Raw genomic sequence first — 16,606 nt, forward strand, 5'->3', positions numbered from 1 at the left:
TCTAAGCTGTCTGCCGCCAATTCCTCCACCGTCCGCTGCCGTTGACGAATTTGGTTAGTGTTTTCAGATCTGTTCTCTTCATTTTTTGATCTTTGTTGTTGCTTCATCCATGTCGGATACTAAGTTACTTATGGCTAAGATCGACAATCGTATCCATTCCAACAACCCCGTTATCCAAATCACCACTATCTGGCTTAATGAGGACAATTTTCTTCATTGATCACAAAGTGTTAGTCTGTATATTCGTGGACAGGGAAAAATTGGCTAATTACCGAGGAGATAATTGCCCCAAAACCAAATGGCTCTTTGTTTGCTGTATTGGATGATGAAAGTCCTTGGTTATGACTTGACTTGTAAATTCCATGGTTGAAGACATCAACTGAAACTACATGTGCTATACAGCCAAGGAATTGTGGGACAATGTGTGATGTACTTTGATTTAGCCAATCAATCACATGTATTTGAGTTGAATCTCAAATTAAGAGATATACACCAATGATTTGGCAAGAATTGGATCTCTTTGATTCATACAAGTGGAAGTCTACAAATGATCAAAAGTATTACAGGAAAACTATAGGAGACGGTTGTATTACAAGTTCCTTGTCAGCCTCAATGTGGAATTTGGTGAGGTTGGAGGTCGAATACCTGGGAAAACCACTTTTCCATCTATTAATGACTTTTTTTTTCTTCTCAAAGTTTGCAGAGAAGAAAGCCGCAAGAATGTTATGAATGAAGAAAAGCCTATTAATTTCGTAAAAAGTTTTGGGTTGGTGATCGAACAAGTAGTCATTGAAAGCCTTTGATCACTTTAGCAAGGCACATGAAAAGCCTCGACTCTGGTGTTACCATTGCAATAAACCCAGACATACACGTTAAACATGTTGGAAGCTTCATGGCAAACCTGCGAATTGGAAAAGGTTCAAGCAAGGGGAGAGAAATTCCCTCCTATACACCTAGCAAAGAGCAGATTGATCAAATCTTGAAATTGCTAAAGACGACTTCCTCATCCGATAATCCTAGTGTTTCCTTGGCACAATCAGCTAGTTTTTTTCAAGCCCTCTTTTGCATAAACTCAACTCCATGGATTATAGACTCTGGAGCCTCTAATCATATGACTAGTTCCTCTTTCTTATATGCATCCTACTCTCTTATATATTGGAATTAAAAAATTCGCATCATTGACGACAGTTTCACCTTTATTGTAGGAAAAGGAACTATTCCTCTTACTACAATACTTACGTTGCATTTTGTTTTTCCTGTTCCAAAAATTACCTTGGAATTTGTTATCTGTTAGTAAGACCTCTAAGGATGCTGGCTGCCATGTTGTCTTCTTTGACGCTCATTGTATTTTTCAGGATCAAGACTCGGAAGAGACGATTGGATGTGCTAGGAGGGTCGATAGTCTATTATTTTTCTCTTTTGAAAAGGACACAGTCTCATTTATTGATAATCAATAAGACAAAAGCTCATAAGAGTATTAGAAAATGAGCAAAAGAGTAAAATCGAATACTCCGGGTATCTCAACTAAGTTGATAGCCTCTTAGCACCCTCATCACTTCCAATAAAATAAAGGACCAATAAAAAATTAAATAAAGTCCAATTGGGGGCTAAACACAGTGAATACAAACCAATTAGATACATGGAAACAATCTAACAAGACAAGGAATAAAAGATAGTCGAAAAAGAGTGCAAATAGAAGAATCATTGGAGGTTGTTGCCCAAAGATGGATTATCGATCAAGGAGGAAGGATGAAGGCCTGCCAATTTAGTAAGATGTCTTGCATTGAGAAGTCTTTGAACTGTTTACTTAGACAGCGCGACGAGGAGGCATTCAGTCGTGCGAGTTCGTATCTGCGTGATCATATTTCTTATAGAGGTTGCTGTAGAAATCAAGGATTAATTACTCAATTTTTGGGAATGAGGTGGTGGGGATTCCTCGATCATTAACAAGCTCGGGAATCAGACTTCTTCTTTTTTCGTTGCAAGAAAACGATGGAAAAACTTATATTTTTATCCCCCAATTTCAGCCAATTCAACATACTTTTCTGGATTTAATCTCTTTCCACTCTTCTATATAAAGCTAGCAGGTTTGCTTTCTTAGAAAGTAACAATAGGTGATCCATTGAGGACGTCTCCGGGCTATCATATTTGCTTTCTTCTTGTACAATGGCTTTTAATAAGGTATCTTCTAGACTTTTTTGTTTCCTTTCGTAATCTGAGTGCCAAGATTTGAGCTGACCCTTAATGTTAAGGACTTTATTTGATAATGTGAAGCCCATCCAGCCTGGTGGAGTGCTCAAGGATAAAGAATTTTCAATCATTTGGCAGCACTCCTTGTCTAACAACCAACTATTACAAAATCAAAAGGGTGAAGGCCCCCATTTGAATGCCCCTGCTTCTAGTAAATTGGGGAAGTGGTATAAGGAGACCCTTACTTGTCGGGTTCCTCTTGTGTTTGCAAAAGCCTCGTCCCGGTCAAAAGAAACGTGCACCCTTTTCTAAAGAACTTTGGGAAAACCTTGAAACGCTGAGGATATTTTTTGATTGATGTTGAGGAAGATTTGTTGGTTGGAGTACATTTTTTTTATATTAGGTGGCAATTTCTAGTTGGAGGAGAAATCATTACCGGGAGTTCTAGAATCAATTAGCACTAGAGAGACCTTTTCTAACTCTTCATCTGCCCCATCTGCATACCAAAATCCAGGGGTTATCATAATAAAAGAATTACCAGATTTGGCTGGACACTTGGCGACTTTTGGGGAACCAAGGGAACTTTCTGATATGACCAAAGCAGTCTGATCGTTGGGTGCAGGATCATTTTTAGAATCATTAAATTCATGGCCACCTATACTCTCTCTCTTCAATTTCCTCAATAAATGATTATCAAGAGGGAACGATTGGGCTTTCTCACATGCACTGGTGCCAGCTGTGAAGTGGGGAGCAATCTGACTCTTCGAACACTTTCCTAGAGAAGCTCCATGGATTTGAACTTTTTCGGCCACCTAGAAGCTGGCTTTGTTGCATAATTTCTGATTGCCTCAAAAGGGTTTCTTAATATGGATGACTTATTATTCTTAAGAAAATCTGAATATGAAGAAGGAATGTCAATCTTAACATCTTTAACAGCCACTGATTGTACTCTACAAATGTCAACGGGGTTAGAAAGTCACTAAAAAAGAGATTTTTTTGACAATATTAGGAATATTAAATGATTCAATATCTCCAAAATTAAGGAAGAAGTTGCCTTTGTTTTCATTCTTCAGCTCCATTATAGCTGGTAAGAAGCCACATAGATATTTCTGGACTTGAATTCTGGCTTCTGAACAGTTAACGAGATTGAGAGTATCTAGTGCAATGCTCTCCAAACCCAAAATGTGCTCCAATGACTTCTAAAATGTCTGTTCTCCATAAATCTAGGGGAAAGTTTTTAATGGACAACCACCCTTCAAAGCCTTTGATGAGAGATGGCATGCTGTGCTTAGCCTCGCCCCATTTTTCGAACAGAAGATGGTACTTCCCATAATCATACCATTTCCCTTGGTTTATGGTCAAATCTTCTATGTTACCTTGTTTAATTTTAACAATTGCTTTGTCCGCAAACAATGGGTTACTAATGTTTTTCACCTCAAATAAATCTTCCAAAAACAGAGAGATTTCATTCCAATCATCAAAGGTGAATAACCTGTAAATAGTGCATAAATCATTGAAATCCTCTCTAATAACATGATCACCTTTTCGAACCTATTGTTGTTGCAAACTCGGGGTTTCTGAGGGAGGAGAGGAGGGATGACTAATGGATTCTTTTGGCAGCAGACTCTGTTTTTTGATATGTTGCGCAAGGGAGAAATTTTTGATGGAGGCTTTCACTTATATGCATAGCTTAGGCCTAGGCGAGCAAACTGATTCATCTGATTTCCATGTAAACAAGAGGTCGGTTGAAGAGATGAGTGCCCCAATCCATAATTGTGATTCATTAAGAAGCTTTTTAGCATGTGTAAGAAAGAGACCCGTCCTTGTTTTGCTCCCCTTAAATAGACGTGCACAAAAGATTGAAAACGGAGGAATTTCGAGCAACACATCTGACTATCCATTCAGGGCTCCTTCTGAACTTTGTGAGTCTTGTAGTACCATCTGTGTCTCTGCCATTTTTGAGAAAGAAACAATGTTCCTCATCTTGAACCAAATCCGACATAGCAGCAATAAACCATCTTAGCTGATTCTTTGAAACTCGTAGATTTTTTCTGAAGTCAACATCTTCAATATGGAAATGCACCTTGTCAGACCAAATGCAGTAGATAGACTTGGCAATTTTACGGCTCCTCACTTCCATGTTGCTGTCGTGAGGGAGGTCCGCCAAAGAGGGGGAAGAAAGAGGAGAGAGAAAGGTAGAGAGAGAACTTATCTAGTATCTTTTAAGTCGGGAGCTGATGTCCAGTTGATGTTCTTACCTTTTTTTAAGTGATTTGGGATGCGTCGAGCAATTTAGTTGTATATTTTGGTAGCCTATTACTTTGATGAAGTTTCAGCTACTCCTAAACAATTTTAGGGCTCAAGTAGTGTCTATGCTCTTTATCTGTTAAAGAAACTATAATGCTTTGACATCGTAGATGGTATCCTAAATTCTTTTACTTAAAGTATTTGTCCTTGATTTATTTAAAGGTTTTGATTTATCATCTTTTTCAATATGAAAGTTGCACTTTTGCCAAACATAGATCCACTTATTACCCAAACCTTACAAGGCTTCTTCACATTTTCCCTTAATTCACCTTTTTGTCAGATTTTACCGTATGATTTTTTTTGAATAGAAACGCATCTCTTTATTGGACAGAAAAATAAAGAGGCAAAGCACTAAGTAGATGATGAATATACAAAGAGCAGAGAATAGAAAAAAGCTTAGGATCAGCAGGCATACCGAGACATCAAAACTAGGTTGACACCCCTAACGCCCTCATCATGTCCAAGAGAATACCAAATAATTAGGCAGAGGCAATACAAAAGCCAACCACTGATAATAGCAGAAATTAGACGAACAAAATGCTGTACAGACTCTTTGTTAACTTAGAGAATAAAGGCTTGCTAGTTTAATTGAATCTTTTGTGTGGAGTAATCCTGGAAACCCTTGGATGTGGAGCACCATGACGAAGCATTTCGAGCAAACTCAAAATGATCGTATCTATTAAACCACAAATTCACCAAAAAGTTTAAGCTGGTGGTTGAAGGTAAATTTAATTATATATCACTAACACTCCCCTTTACTTGTGGGCTTGAAATATTTGAAAGGCCCAACAAGTGAAAATCAATTTAAATTGGAGAAGAAATGACAATGTAGGGGTTTGAACACAGAACGTCCTTGGATTACCTATTGTGATACCATATCAAATCACCAATTCATCCAAAAGCTTAAGCTGGTGGTTAAAAACAAATTTAATTATATAGCACTAATAGTACTAACTTGAGGCCTTGTGGAATATTTGCTCATTTCTTTCGAACCATAATTCTATTAGTAGAGCCTTGACTGCGTTGCACCATAACAGTAAAGTGGCTTTCTTCATGGCTGGACCAGATAAAATTTGCAGGACGTTGTCCCTTAGGTTGCCATCAAAAGCCCAACTGGGATTAAAAATTTGCAGCAACCGGGACCAACAGTTTACTGCATGAGGGCAGCCAAAAAATATGGGCTGATTGAGATTCAGTTCCAAGCTAAAATCCGCATCACTCACAAGTGATATTGCTTCGTTGAATATTATATTAAATTTATCCTCACCCATCAGCTTAAGCTTTTGGGTTAAATTGGTGATTTAAGACGTTTTCCCATATTTTTGTTTCAAGTCGTATGAGAGTCATGTATCATACAATTTTAACAACATTGTCTAGTGCACTCGCTAATCCTTAGGATTACCGTCTTCTCTTCATTGTACTACGTTACCTTGTATTATCTCATTTCATTATCTCAATGAAAGGACTTGTGTCCTTTTTCAAAAAAAAGTGTATGTGCGTATGAGTATAAATATATGTTATGTTATTAGAAACCAAACTTCCATTGTGATAAAATGAAATAGTGCGAAAGTCAACGAGAGCATATTAGAAATATAGTTATACATATGAAAGCAGTCCCAAAGTCAACTTTAGAAGAAGGGGATCCAAGTCAAGATAAAAGAACAAGAGGATTGCTGCAAATATTCTTAGAGACCGATGGCCAATATTGCATTTAGTTTTAAGTACACTTGTTAGTTATAGAAACAACAAAACAAGAAAGTGTTATAAATTGTTTTGTAGGCAAGATCTAGTTTATTATCAAAGAAGAAAGAAACAAAGCAAACAAAGCCAGTTGAGCTAGTTTCTTATCATACATCTTTTTAAATCTGTATATTTAATTTATAAATTGGGGTTTAACAACTTACATATCTCCGACAATCTCCATGAATTAAATTATTGATAGCAACAGTGGATAAGATGACTCTCTTCCTCTACTACACTTCATAGTCTTGTTTTGTTATTTTTGAATATTCTTAATTATGTTATTTATAAGTTTCTTTTTGGAGGTGGTGATGGTACTAAGGGGTGTCATCCTATTTGAGATACCCGGATGCGCATCCTGATACGTAGCTTTATACTTGTTGTTTCTATTATACTTTGAGCATTAGTCTCATATCATTATCTTAATGAAGAGGCTCGTTTTTTGTTCAAAAAACATATCCTTGACAATCTTCTCTCATTTGAGTTAGTAACCACATTGATAGAAGTTTGCCTACAAAATGGCTTAGTTCCAAGGAGAGTTTTTATTGAATTGGGGATTCTTTTTCAGATAGCATGTTTTCATTTCGACATATTTTTCTTTATACTACTTTCTAATGGTTCAATTTTTCATTTGGGTTATTTTGTTATTATTTTTTTAAAATAGGCTGAGAAGTCCACATTATCGAACATCAATTTGGAGATACCGATTGGTAGCTTAATCGCAATTGTTGGAAGTACAGGGGAGGGGAAGACATCACTCGTATCAGCAATGCTCGGAGAAATTCCATCAGTTGCAGATTCTAGTGTTGTTATTCGGGGAAGTGTTGCATATGTTCCACAAGTTGCGTGGATTTATAATGCCACAGTAAGTTGGTATTTACTTGCCCCAGGATATTGATCAGATAGATAATGTTCTGCTTATTTCTGTTCAGATATTACTTCTGATTCACGTGTTTAATGTGCTTTTAAACATGACCACTTTCTTGCATCTTTTTATATTATGTTGACCAAATAATACAATGATATTCCTCCTATTTGAATTTTATGGGAACATATTCTAGTTTTATTTATTTATTTTAATTTTTTGTCTAGTTTTATTTAAAACTGTTTTATTTTTGGTAAGAATTACAAATAGCAAAATGCTGAAAATATTTATATTTCATAGCAAGGTTTTAGGTTTTTTCAATGCCAGACATTGATAGAAGTCTCTCAATGTTTATCAATGTCTATCATTGATAGAATCTAAAATTTTGCTATATTTTCTAAATATTTTGGTTCATTTTGTTATTTTTGAAAATACCCCTTCATTTTTCTTTCTAAATAGAATTCATTAACCGTAAATATTAGCATTAATCAAAATTTTATTATTTTTTGTTTTTGAAGAGACAATAGTGGTGATACTGAATAATAAAGGAACATTAAAAAGAGAGAAAAATTTGAGCCTCCTACAAAGAGTAGACTACAAAATAAAACGGAAGCTATCTAAAGAACAAAAACACAGAAAGCCATAAAAAAGAACAAGAACCCAAAAATCTATGAGAGACTTGTTAACCAAGAAACAACGTTTGCGTTGATATTTGAATAGGAAGAAAAAGGTTAAAGGATACAAGTTTCCATTGGGAACGTGCAGTGGCAACAAAATCAGTAAGAAGCCTAGGAAATACAATACAATAAAACAATGAATAACAAGCGGAGCAACCACAAAGTAGGAAAACCTTCTTCATATTGTTATTTTCTTTGTTTCATTTTACTTGGAGCTTTAGTCTCTTCGTTATTTGAATAGAAAGTTTCGTTTCTTAAAAGAAAAAGAAATCAACAAGGAAAACAATCAAAACACTAAAAAAATTGCAATAAAGAGTATTATGCCCAGCTATATGGAGGAAAGTATGACAAAGATATGAAGTCTTGAAATCAATGAAAAGTCTTAAAACAGATAAGTTGTCTCTCTCCTCCTTCCTCCATCCTTACTGGTTGCTGGCGAAGCCCCTTCTCTTGGATCTTTTCTGCTGTTTGCTTTCTTCAGATAATTAGCACTCAAAATGGAAATGGTGAGCTGCAAAGTCTATCAGTCGCACTATTCCATCTGGCAAGAAGGAGATCGATTTCATGTTGAAGATGTAGAAGCTCACAGAATTCTGGCTGTCTCTGAATTCCAACTAGTTTGGTTTTGTGAAGCAGTCTTGAAATTGTTAAGAGGTCCTGAAGATAGATTCTATCAAAAGTTTGGAGATTTGGACAAAGGAAGACTGATGCTGTCGAAATTCAAAACAAAGCTTGGTTGGGTATTAAGTTGTGATTTTTGGCCTAAATTAGGTCACTCAACCTTAATGATGTGTTCACAGGAAGATAAACAAGGATGGAAGTCTTTTCAGGACTTGTTGGAAATCGTTTTATCATAAGGTGGAATATGTTAAATGGTTTTTGCACAACTGCTCCAAGGCTAACATGTTACCATGGGCCAACAATTCTAGCTGTGCAGACAAGGTCAAATCAAAAGACTCCAAAGGGCTTTGTTAAAAAGAAAGGAAAAGAAGATACCTTCAAAACTGAAAATCAGCCCAACACTAGATGTGATGAAGGTTATTCTCGTTATTCCTCTGTTTTGAAGTTAGAGAAACAGAGCCAATGGCTGATTAAGAACACTGAAGTTTTTCAAGCTAAGTTCGAACATCTAGGGATTGTTACAAGTCTCTTCACATTTGATGACTGGAGAGAGATCTGAAAAATGTTGGAAATTTATTTCCAAGCAAAGATCATTATCAATCCTCTGTTTGATGAAAACACTCTCATAAGTCATAGAGGCTTCATCTTTGAAGTAGGGAAATGGCCGGAGATGGGATCTTTTCATCTCAAATTTGAGAAATGGGATAAATTCAAGCATAGCTGGCCTCTTGTTCTAAAAGGCTTTGGAGGATGGTTAAGAATCAAAAACCTTCATTTGGACTCTTGGTGTAGGAAAACTTTTGAAGTTATTCGTAAACATTTTGGGCGGCTAGAGAACATTGCTAACGAAACGTTAAATCTCACTAATTGTAGTGAAGCAAGGATCCAAGTTAAAGAAAATTTATGTGGTTTTATGCATTCTATTTAAGAGTGTGGTTCCATCTTAAAACCAATTGGCTATGAGAAGACAACATCTATCATATAAGGAGTGTGAGTCCCCATGATCTTTCGAATGTGAGATTCTTTACATTTCAACATGTTCCCTCAAGATGGTGCCTCTTTGGATTCATTAATTTTGGTTCGAATACCCGTTTGGGCTTAATTGGCTCTGATACCATATTGAAAGAGGTAAAAGAAAATATGACACCGAGTTACATGGAAACCCAAGAATTAGGAGAAAACCCACAACTGGATTTTCTTATTATTTTTTCATATTAACAAAAGGTATAGTGGGGGGAAAAATAAATAGACAACAAGCTTAATGTAAAAGAGGAAAGAATATTAAATATGACACTGAGTTACGTGGAAACTCGAGAACCGGGAGAAAAACCACGATATGACTTTCTTATTATTTTTTCATATTAACAAAAGGTACAATGTCGGAAAAGTAAATAGACGACAAGTTTATTATAAAAGCTCTCCAATTCATACAAATTTTTTGAAGAGAAACAAGTCTCTATTAATAATAATTTTATAAAAGGAGACAAAGGCTCATAGTACAAAAGGGTTATACAATGAGCAAAAGGAGAGAGAAGGATCAACAGATGTATCCGAATATATCAACTAGGTTGACATCATATAACTATTACTAGGAAAAAGTATTGAAGAGTGTAGAAAGCAAGCACCAAACCCGAGCCGAGACTGGCCTTCAAATATTTTTGGTTTCCTTTCAAACCAAAACATGATCAATTTGAAAGGCATTGTTTTATTTATGGACTTTAAATTTTCTTTGCAGGTGCGTGATAATATTTTATTCGGTTTGGCCTTTGAATCTGCCAGATATGAGAAGACAATAGGTGTCACTGCATTGCAGCCTGACCTTGACATACTGCCCGTAAGTATTTTTGTATAGTACTAGTCCTTGACAATTATTTCTAAAATCCTGGCGTGAGCTTTTGTCTTTTTGTTGGCTGCTAGGGTGGTGATCTGACTGAAATTGGGGAACGAGGAGTAAATATTAGTGGTGGTCAGAAGCAAAGAGTTTCCTTGGCTAGGGCTGTTTACTCCAATTCAGATGTGTACATTTTTGATGATCCCTTAAGTGCTCTGGATGCTCATGTGGCTAGAGAGGTAGATATACTGACATGATATCTTGTATTTTATTTTATACGCATTTTCTTTCTGTGAGAATTGGATGATTTTGGTAGCCCATGTCTGGTAAACTTATGGATATTTAACATCTTGTAGACTTGACGATGCTGAGGTTTTATAACCTATATAATATACACTAAATTGACATCTTATTTTTCTTCCTTCAATGAGTTTGCTCTAGCATTCATGTGTTTTTAGCTTTGGACTCTTAAATATGTCCTATTTAATTGAGTTCAGTATTACTGGAAGCAATAGTTCTATTAGGAGAGTCTGGTCAACAATTTTCCGTCAGATTTTACCGTTGATGTTTCAACTTTTGAAGTTAGGCTCACAATTTGGTTATGTGATACTATTAGTCAAATTGTGAGCCTAACTTCAAAAGTAAATTCATCGAGTGTGATGTACAATTGTTTAGTACTATGAGTAAATTCATCCCAAACTTCTGGTGTGATGTACAATTGTTTTGCTATAGGGTTCTCCGAGTAACGTATTCCTTATTATAGTTTTTCCTATTTAAAAACAGGGCTATTGTTTGGATTCAGCATTCCTTTTCATATGTTCAATAGAGAGACATTGAATTTTCTTGTTTGAGTTTGCTTGTACGATTCTCATGCTGTCATCCAACCATTGACAGGTTTTTGAAAAATGCATTAGGGGAGAACTAAGAGGGAAAACAAGAGTTCTCGTGACCAACCAACTGCATTTTCTCTCCCAAGTTGACAGAATTATCCTTGTTCACGAAGGTGAGGTGAAGGAGGAAGGAACGTTTGAGGAACTTTATAAAAATGGCAGATTGTTCCAAAGGTTAATGGAAAGTGCGGGTAAATTGGAAGAAACTAGTGAGGAAAATGAAGATAGTCGAACCGTCGATACTAAAAGATCTGCTGAATTTCCTGCTAATTTGACGACAAATGATTTGAATAAACAGGATGTAAGTCCTTCAGAGAATCGTAAAGAACAAAAATCTGTTCTTATCAAACAGGAAGAAAGAGAAACGGGTGTTGTCAGTTGGAATGTTTTAATGAGGTAAGAAATTTTTACCACGAATCTCATTGTCCATTTTTGTGTTTGTTTATATATATATATATATATATATATTCCAATACGTGAAAATCTTTGCAGGAATGAGTGCATTTAAAGTAATAATATAAAATCTTTTGTGAAATTTTCGAAGAAGTCTTCTTCTGTATGCAAGAGCTATAAACAGGAAGTTTTTCATTGGGGCACATCTCTTCTGTGGGGACAATAAGTCAACAATTTATCCTTCTTAATTTAAAGGAAAAATATATTTTTGGTCCCTAGAATTCGGGTCTAGTTTTCCTTTGGTCTCTACGTTTCAAAAGTTGCATTTCTAGTCCTAAAGTTTTGAGATTAGTATGGGGTTTTGAGTTTGGTGTACCGTTTTGTTTCTTGTAAAAAAAATGGTTTCAATTTAGTTCCTAATTCCTATGTTATAAATTGTTACAATTTTATGTTTGAAGTTTGAGTTTTGTTTTAAATGATCCTAAGTTTGAAGATTTGCACTTTAACCTTGATTTTGCACTAAATACTCACTTTAGTCAAAGATTGATCTGTATTAATCAATTTAAAATAATAATGAAGTGGAGTTCTAAAATTAATTTTACTAGTGATAAACAATGAACAAAAGTTAATTGTAAGTAGAAATTGAAACAACATATGTGACAAATCAAGGTTAGAAGTGTAAGTCTCGAGACAAAGACCAAAAACTTATTTTGTTGCCGCTGTTCTTCGATTTTTTTCTATCACTCAACAATTTTCTTTCGACTCCTTCCAGATACAAGGATGCATTAGGAGGCCTATGGGTGGTCGTTATACTCTTCTTATGCTATGTTTTATCAGAAACTCTTAGAATTTGTAGAAGCGTATGGTTAAGCAAATGGACAGACCAAGGCAATATAGGACCAAGTGAAACAGTATACTACAACATGATTTATGGGGTTCTGTCACTTAGTCAGGTATGAGTATACTCAACTAATAATTTGTGCATGCTTTTAATCTTTATCTTCTATATAAGGATAGTGATTATTCTTTCATTAAGTTTTATTCCATATATACCAAACACAACTTTTGATGTCAGGTGCTGGTGACGCTGTTAAATTCTTATTGGCTGATCATATCAAGCTTGTATGCAGCCAAAAGGTTGCATGTCCTAATGCTTACTTCTGTTTTAAAAGCTCCAATGGTATTTTTCAACACCAATCCTCTTGGGAGGATAATCAATCGATTTTCAAAGGATCTTAGTGACATCGATAGGAATGTTGCCAGTTTTTTCAACATGTTCTTGGGGCAAATTTCACAACTCCTTTCTACTTTCATCTTGATAGGGGTTGTGAGCACTTTATCATTGTGGGCAATCCTTCCTCTTCTGTTATTGTTTTATGCTGCCTATTTATACTATCAGGTACTTCCATCGTTACTTTTATGGCATCCAATTTCTCTGATTTTTATTTAGTTATAAGGTTTTTATCTACTTTTGTTTTAGTGCATCATTCAATTTGTAATCCTTGGTTTGATTGAAATCTCGATAAATAAGAATATATTTAAACCCCATTTTTAATCTTAAATTGAGTCCAATCCCATACTTAAAGTGGGTTGGGTTCAGCCCATATAGGCTTGGCTTGTCCTTGTAGGTGGGCTAAGTTTACTGTTATAGCGTTTATATTGGTAGATTTGTACTACTGTAAGTTCCTTAGGTCTACCGTCCTCGACGTCTCTTACATTCTTTGCCTTAGGTCGCACTTTTTTTTTTTTTTTTTTTTTTTCATTTTTTTCCCTTTTTAGAAAATGGTTCAAGGTCACAGCTTTATAGGTTACTCTCTAAGAAATGTCTCTCTGTATGTATATATGTAATGAATAGAATAGATGATTGTTGATTCTATGAAAATCTTGACTACAGTTAAAATTGGTCCATAAAAGTTATATTTAACATAGATTTTTATATAGAAAAAGAAACCAAAAACTGTTCAAAAGAATTGTACTAAGGATATTTGTGTCTTTATATCCTTTTTTGTCAAGGCCCATTATGGCCTCCCTGGTATTCTTTTGATTATAAGAAAATATACAAAAGATTCATATAGTGGTTTTTTCTTTCTAAACTAGGGCTTTCCACGTATACCCGGTGTTATTCTTTCTTCTTTTTTAATTAATTGTTATATGGTATCAGAGCCATGGATAACAAAACCCTAGCTGTTATGGAAGAAGAACAAATGGGAAACCATAATATCACAGCTGCCGTTGCCACTGGTCTGCCAAAACCGTGGGCACCACTGCTGGACTGGCGACTGAAACTGCTCCATCGTTTAAGCTACCGTCGACAAGTGACGTCTGTTTCAGTCAATGACCAGCCTAGTTTCGCCGGCGACTGATTGCCATTCAAGCATATTCCCTTTTTCGTCAATGATTTGCCCTTCTCCAACGGCACATTTCTCGCAGGCAAGCCTTTTGCCAATTACATCTCCTTCGGCACCAGTGCTTCTTACTTCTGCCCATCACAGCCATCACTCATTTGTCCCAATTAGATCAACAAATTTCTCTAACCAGGTTACCGGTTATTGTCCTGAAGTAGAGGGTAAAGAATCTTTTGCTCACCACAAGGGTAAATCTATTTCCGGCATATCACTGGACACCAAAGGTCAAAATGGTGTTTCCTTGGCCATGATTCAGTGAGAATTAGCAAACTTGCAGATGGATTTCTAGCAACAAATAGTGGCTCTCAAGGCTGCTCTAGATGCCTCAATAAACCCAAATTCAAAAAACATACCAATTCTACCATAGTGTCAAATCTATTGATGTATTCAAAGAATCCGGTAACACCTTTCCCTACATTAAATACTGCCAATTGCTTCTCTGGTTCTGTGGGAAACTAATGTTTAATTGCAGAGGAGAAATTGAATAGTCAAAATTACTTCTCTTGGGTCCGATCTATTAAGATGACTCTTGAGGGATGACGTAAATTTGGATATTTGACAGGGGAGATACATAAACCTAGACTAGGAGATCCGCAAGAATGAATTTGGAAGGGGGAGGATTCTCTTCTTCGGTACTCATTAGTACTAATTAATAAACAGTATGGAACCTAGATTGGAAAACTACTTTTGTATGCTGAGTTGTATTAGAACATTTGGGATACTGTTTAGAAATTATACTCGAAGCATTAGAATGCTTCCTGCCTATATACTTAATGGAAATAGGTCCATAAGTGCAAGTAAGGGACTACGGATGTTACATCCTACTTTTACAAATTATCTCTAATATGGTATGAAATGGATCTATGCAGAAATCGTCGGGGACTGTCCTTGCAGAGGTGTCCAATACTCCAGAATAAAGGAGGTTGAGCATGTATATGATTTCCTTGATGGTCCAAATTCCAAGTTAGACTTGGTTTGTGGTCGAATATTTGGTCAAAGACATATCTTATCCTTAATGTAGGTGTATTCAGAAATTTGTTTCGAGGAAGACCATACAAGTGTGATGAACATCATCACCGTTTGTCTATTGATTTTGCTGCCTTCAGTATAAAGTCGAGCTTTGACAATGACAAGTAGAATGGGAAACTTGTCTCGATTTGTGAGCATTGTAAGAAATTGTGGCATACAAAGGAGAACTATTGGAAGTTACTGTTGGAAAACGAACTAGGGCTAGACGCAGCGGAATTAACATAAAAGTTTTTATCAAACCCTAGAACGTAAACAGATCGTGCATAAACAATTAAATCACGAATAAACATACCTTTATGGCAAACTTATCCAAATCGAATTGCCTCTGTTCTTGATAAGAATGATCCTCCAATTCATATCACCAAATCACAAGCGTTCTCTGACAGTATCCACACACGAACTAGGAATTCGACTCCTCGAATTCAAGTCTGCTAGAACCTTACAAAGTGAGAATTTCAATTCTCTATTCTTTCTGTGTAGAACGAATTTTAGCTTAGCTTGGATAGCTTAGGATTTCTAATAGGCTTTCAATTCTCCAATTGGGCTTATTAATTACGTTTCCTAATAAGTTTCCAGTTCTCCAATTGGACTTATTAATTACTTAGCCCAAAGGAAAATTCGACCAAATTCTTTCGTGTATGACCCGTTAGGTTAATTTCATATGGCAATGGGCCAATAACTCGTTTTATAGCCCATAAGTCATAATTGGTCTTTAGCAAGACACTATGGTCACCCATATTAAATTAAGTCGGTGATCCAACATAACCCAATATAATCATTACTTTAATCCTTTTATAGTCCTTTTATCACGCAATATCTATTATCGAACATAAGGCATGGACAAAATCACCTTATCTAATTCAATTACTTTCTCGATCAATAAGTATATCGAAATAATGAATGACATTAATACCCTTATTTATTCATTTATAGTACGACCATGCATTTCCACAGTCACGCTTAATCGAGGGGCCCATAGATATTTCTCCATTACACGAGGGATAAATAACATATTCGAGTACAACCTTTATAATTATTCAGTTAAAGATATGTTTGATTGCATCATAATAGATTAATTCTTGTGTTTGATGCTATGAATATTTGAGATTATTTATGACACATGTTTATGTAATCTCAAAAAGGGTCGGTCCAATTCTTATTCTCTAATAAGAAAATATGATTATAATTTATGTCTCTACATATAATCATCTTATGATAATCAATTATAACTCATACTAATCTTAATTTATTATTGTTCGCACAATAATAATCAATTAGGGACATTTAGAATATAATAATATATTCACGTATATTATTATACACTAACATGCAATTGAATAATAATGAGAATAATAATTTTTATTAAATAATTAAACAATAAACCAATTATTCATAAAATTATTATAGAGCACAATAAAAAACCAACAGTTACATGGTTGGCCACCAAACAGTAAGAGATGTCCATCGAATGATAGGCGTAACTCTGGTAAGGCCTTTATGAGTGATTTTTTTGGCGCCCCACCAACCTCAATCGCTACAGGGAATCACAGTGATCTTGGTGTGTTTGTGCTTAGAGCCATTGACAATCATGTAACTCTTAATCATTCAGTTTTATCAGCATCGACGGTTGGAAAACCTGGATCTTCGATTCAGGTGCT

The 16,606-nt window shown here is 35.5% G+C and overlaps 1 protein-coding gene across 2 annotated transcripts in view; it reads left to right on the forward strand.

The window, feature by feature from the left end:
• LOC103488640 (ABC transporter C family member 2-like) overlaps nucleotides 1-16,606 on the forward strand; it is a 52,888-nt gene that overhangs the window by 29,496 nt on the left and 6,786 nt on the right. For both annotated transcript variants that reach the window (XM_008447461.3, XM_017044625.2), the window contains exons 18-23: nucleotides 6,902-7,102; nucleotides 10,136-10,234; nucleotides 10,318-10,470; nucleotides 11,126-11,517; nucleotides 12,287-12,467; nucleotides 12,590-12,913. In XM_008447461.3, coding sequence (XP_008445683.3) covers nucleotides 6,902-7,102; nucleotides 10,136-10,234; nucleotides 10,318-10,470; nucleotides 11,126-11,517; nucleotides 12,287-12,467; nucleotides 12,590-12,913 — 1,350 coding nt within the window. The remainder of the gene's footprint in view (nucleotides 1-6,901; nucleotides 7,103-10,135; nucleotides 10,235-10,317; nucleotides 10,471-11,125; nucleotides 11,518-12,286; nucleotides 12,468-12,589; nucleotides 12,914-16,606) is intronic.

Source organism: Cucumis melo, chromosome 3, assembly GCF_025177605.1.
Source record: "Cucumis melo cultivar AY chromosome 3, USDA_Cmelo_AY_1.0, whole genome shotgun sequence".
Lineage (NCBI taxonomy): Eukaryota > Viridiplantae > Streptophyta > Magnoliopsida > Cucurbitales > Cucurbitaceae > Cucumis > Cucumis melo.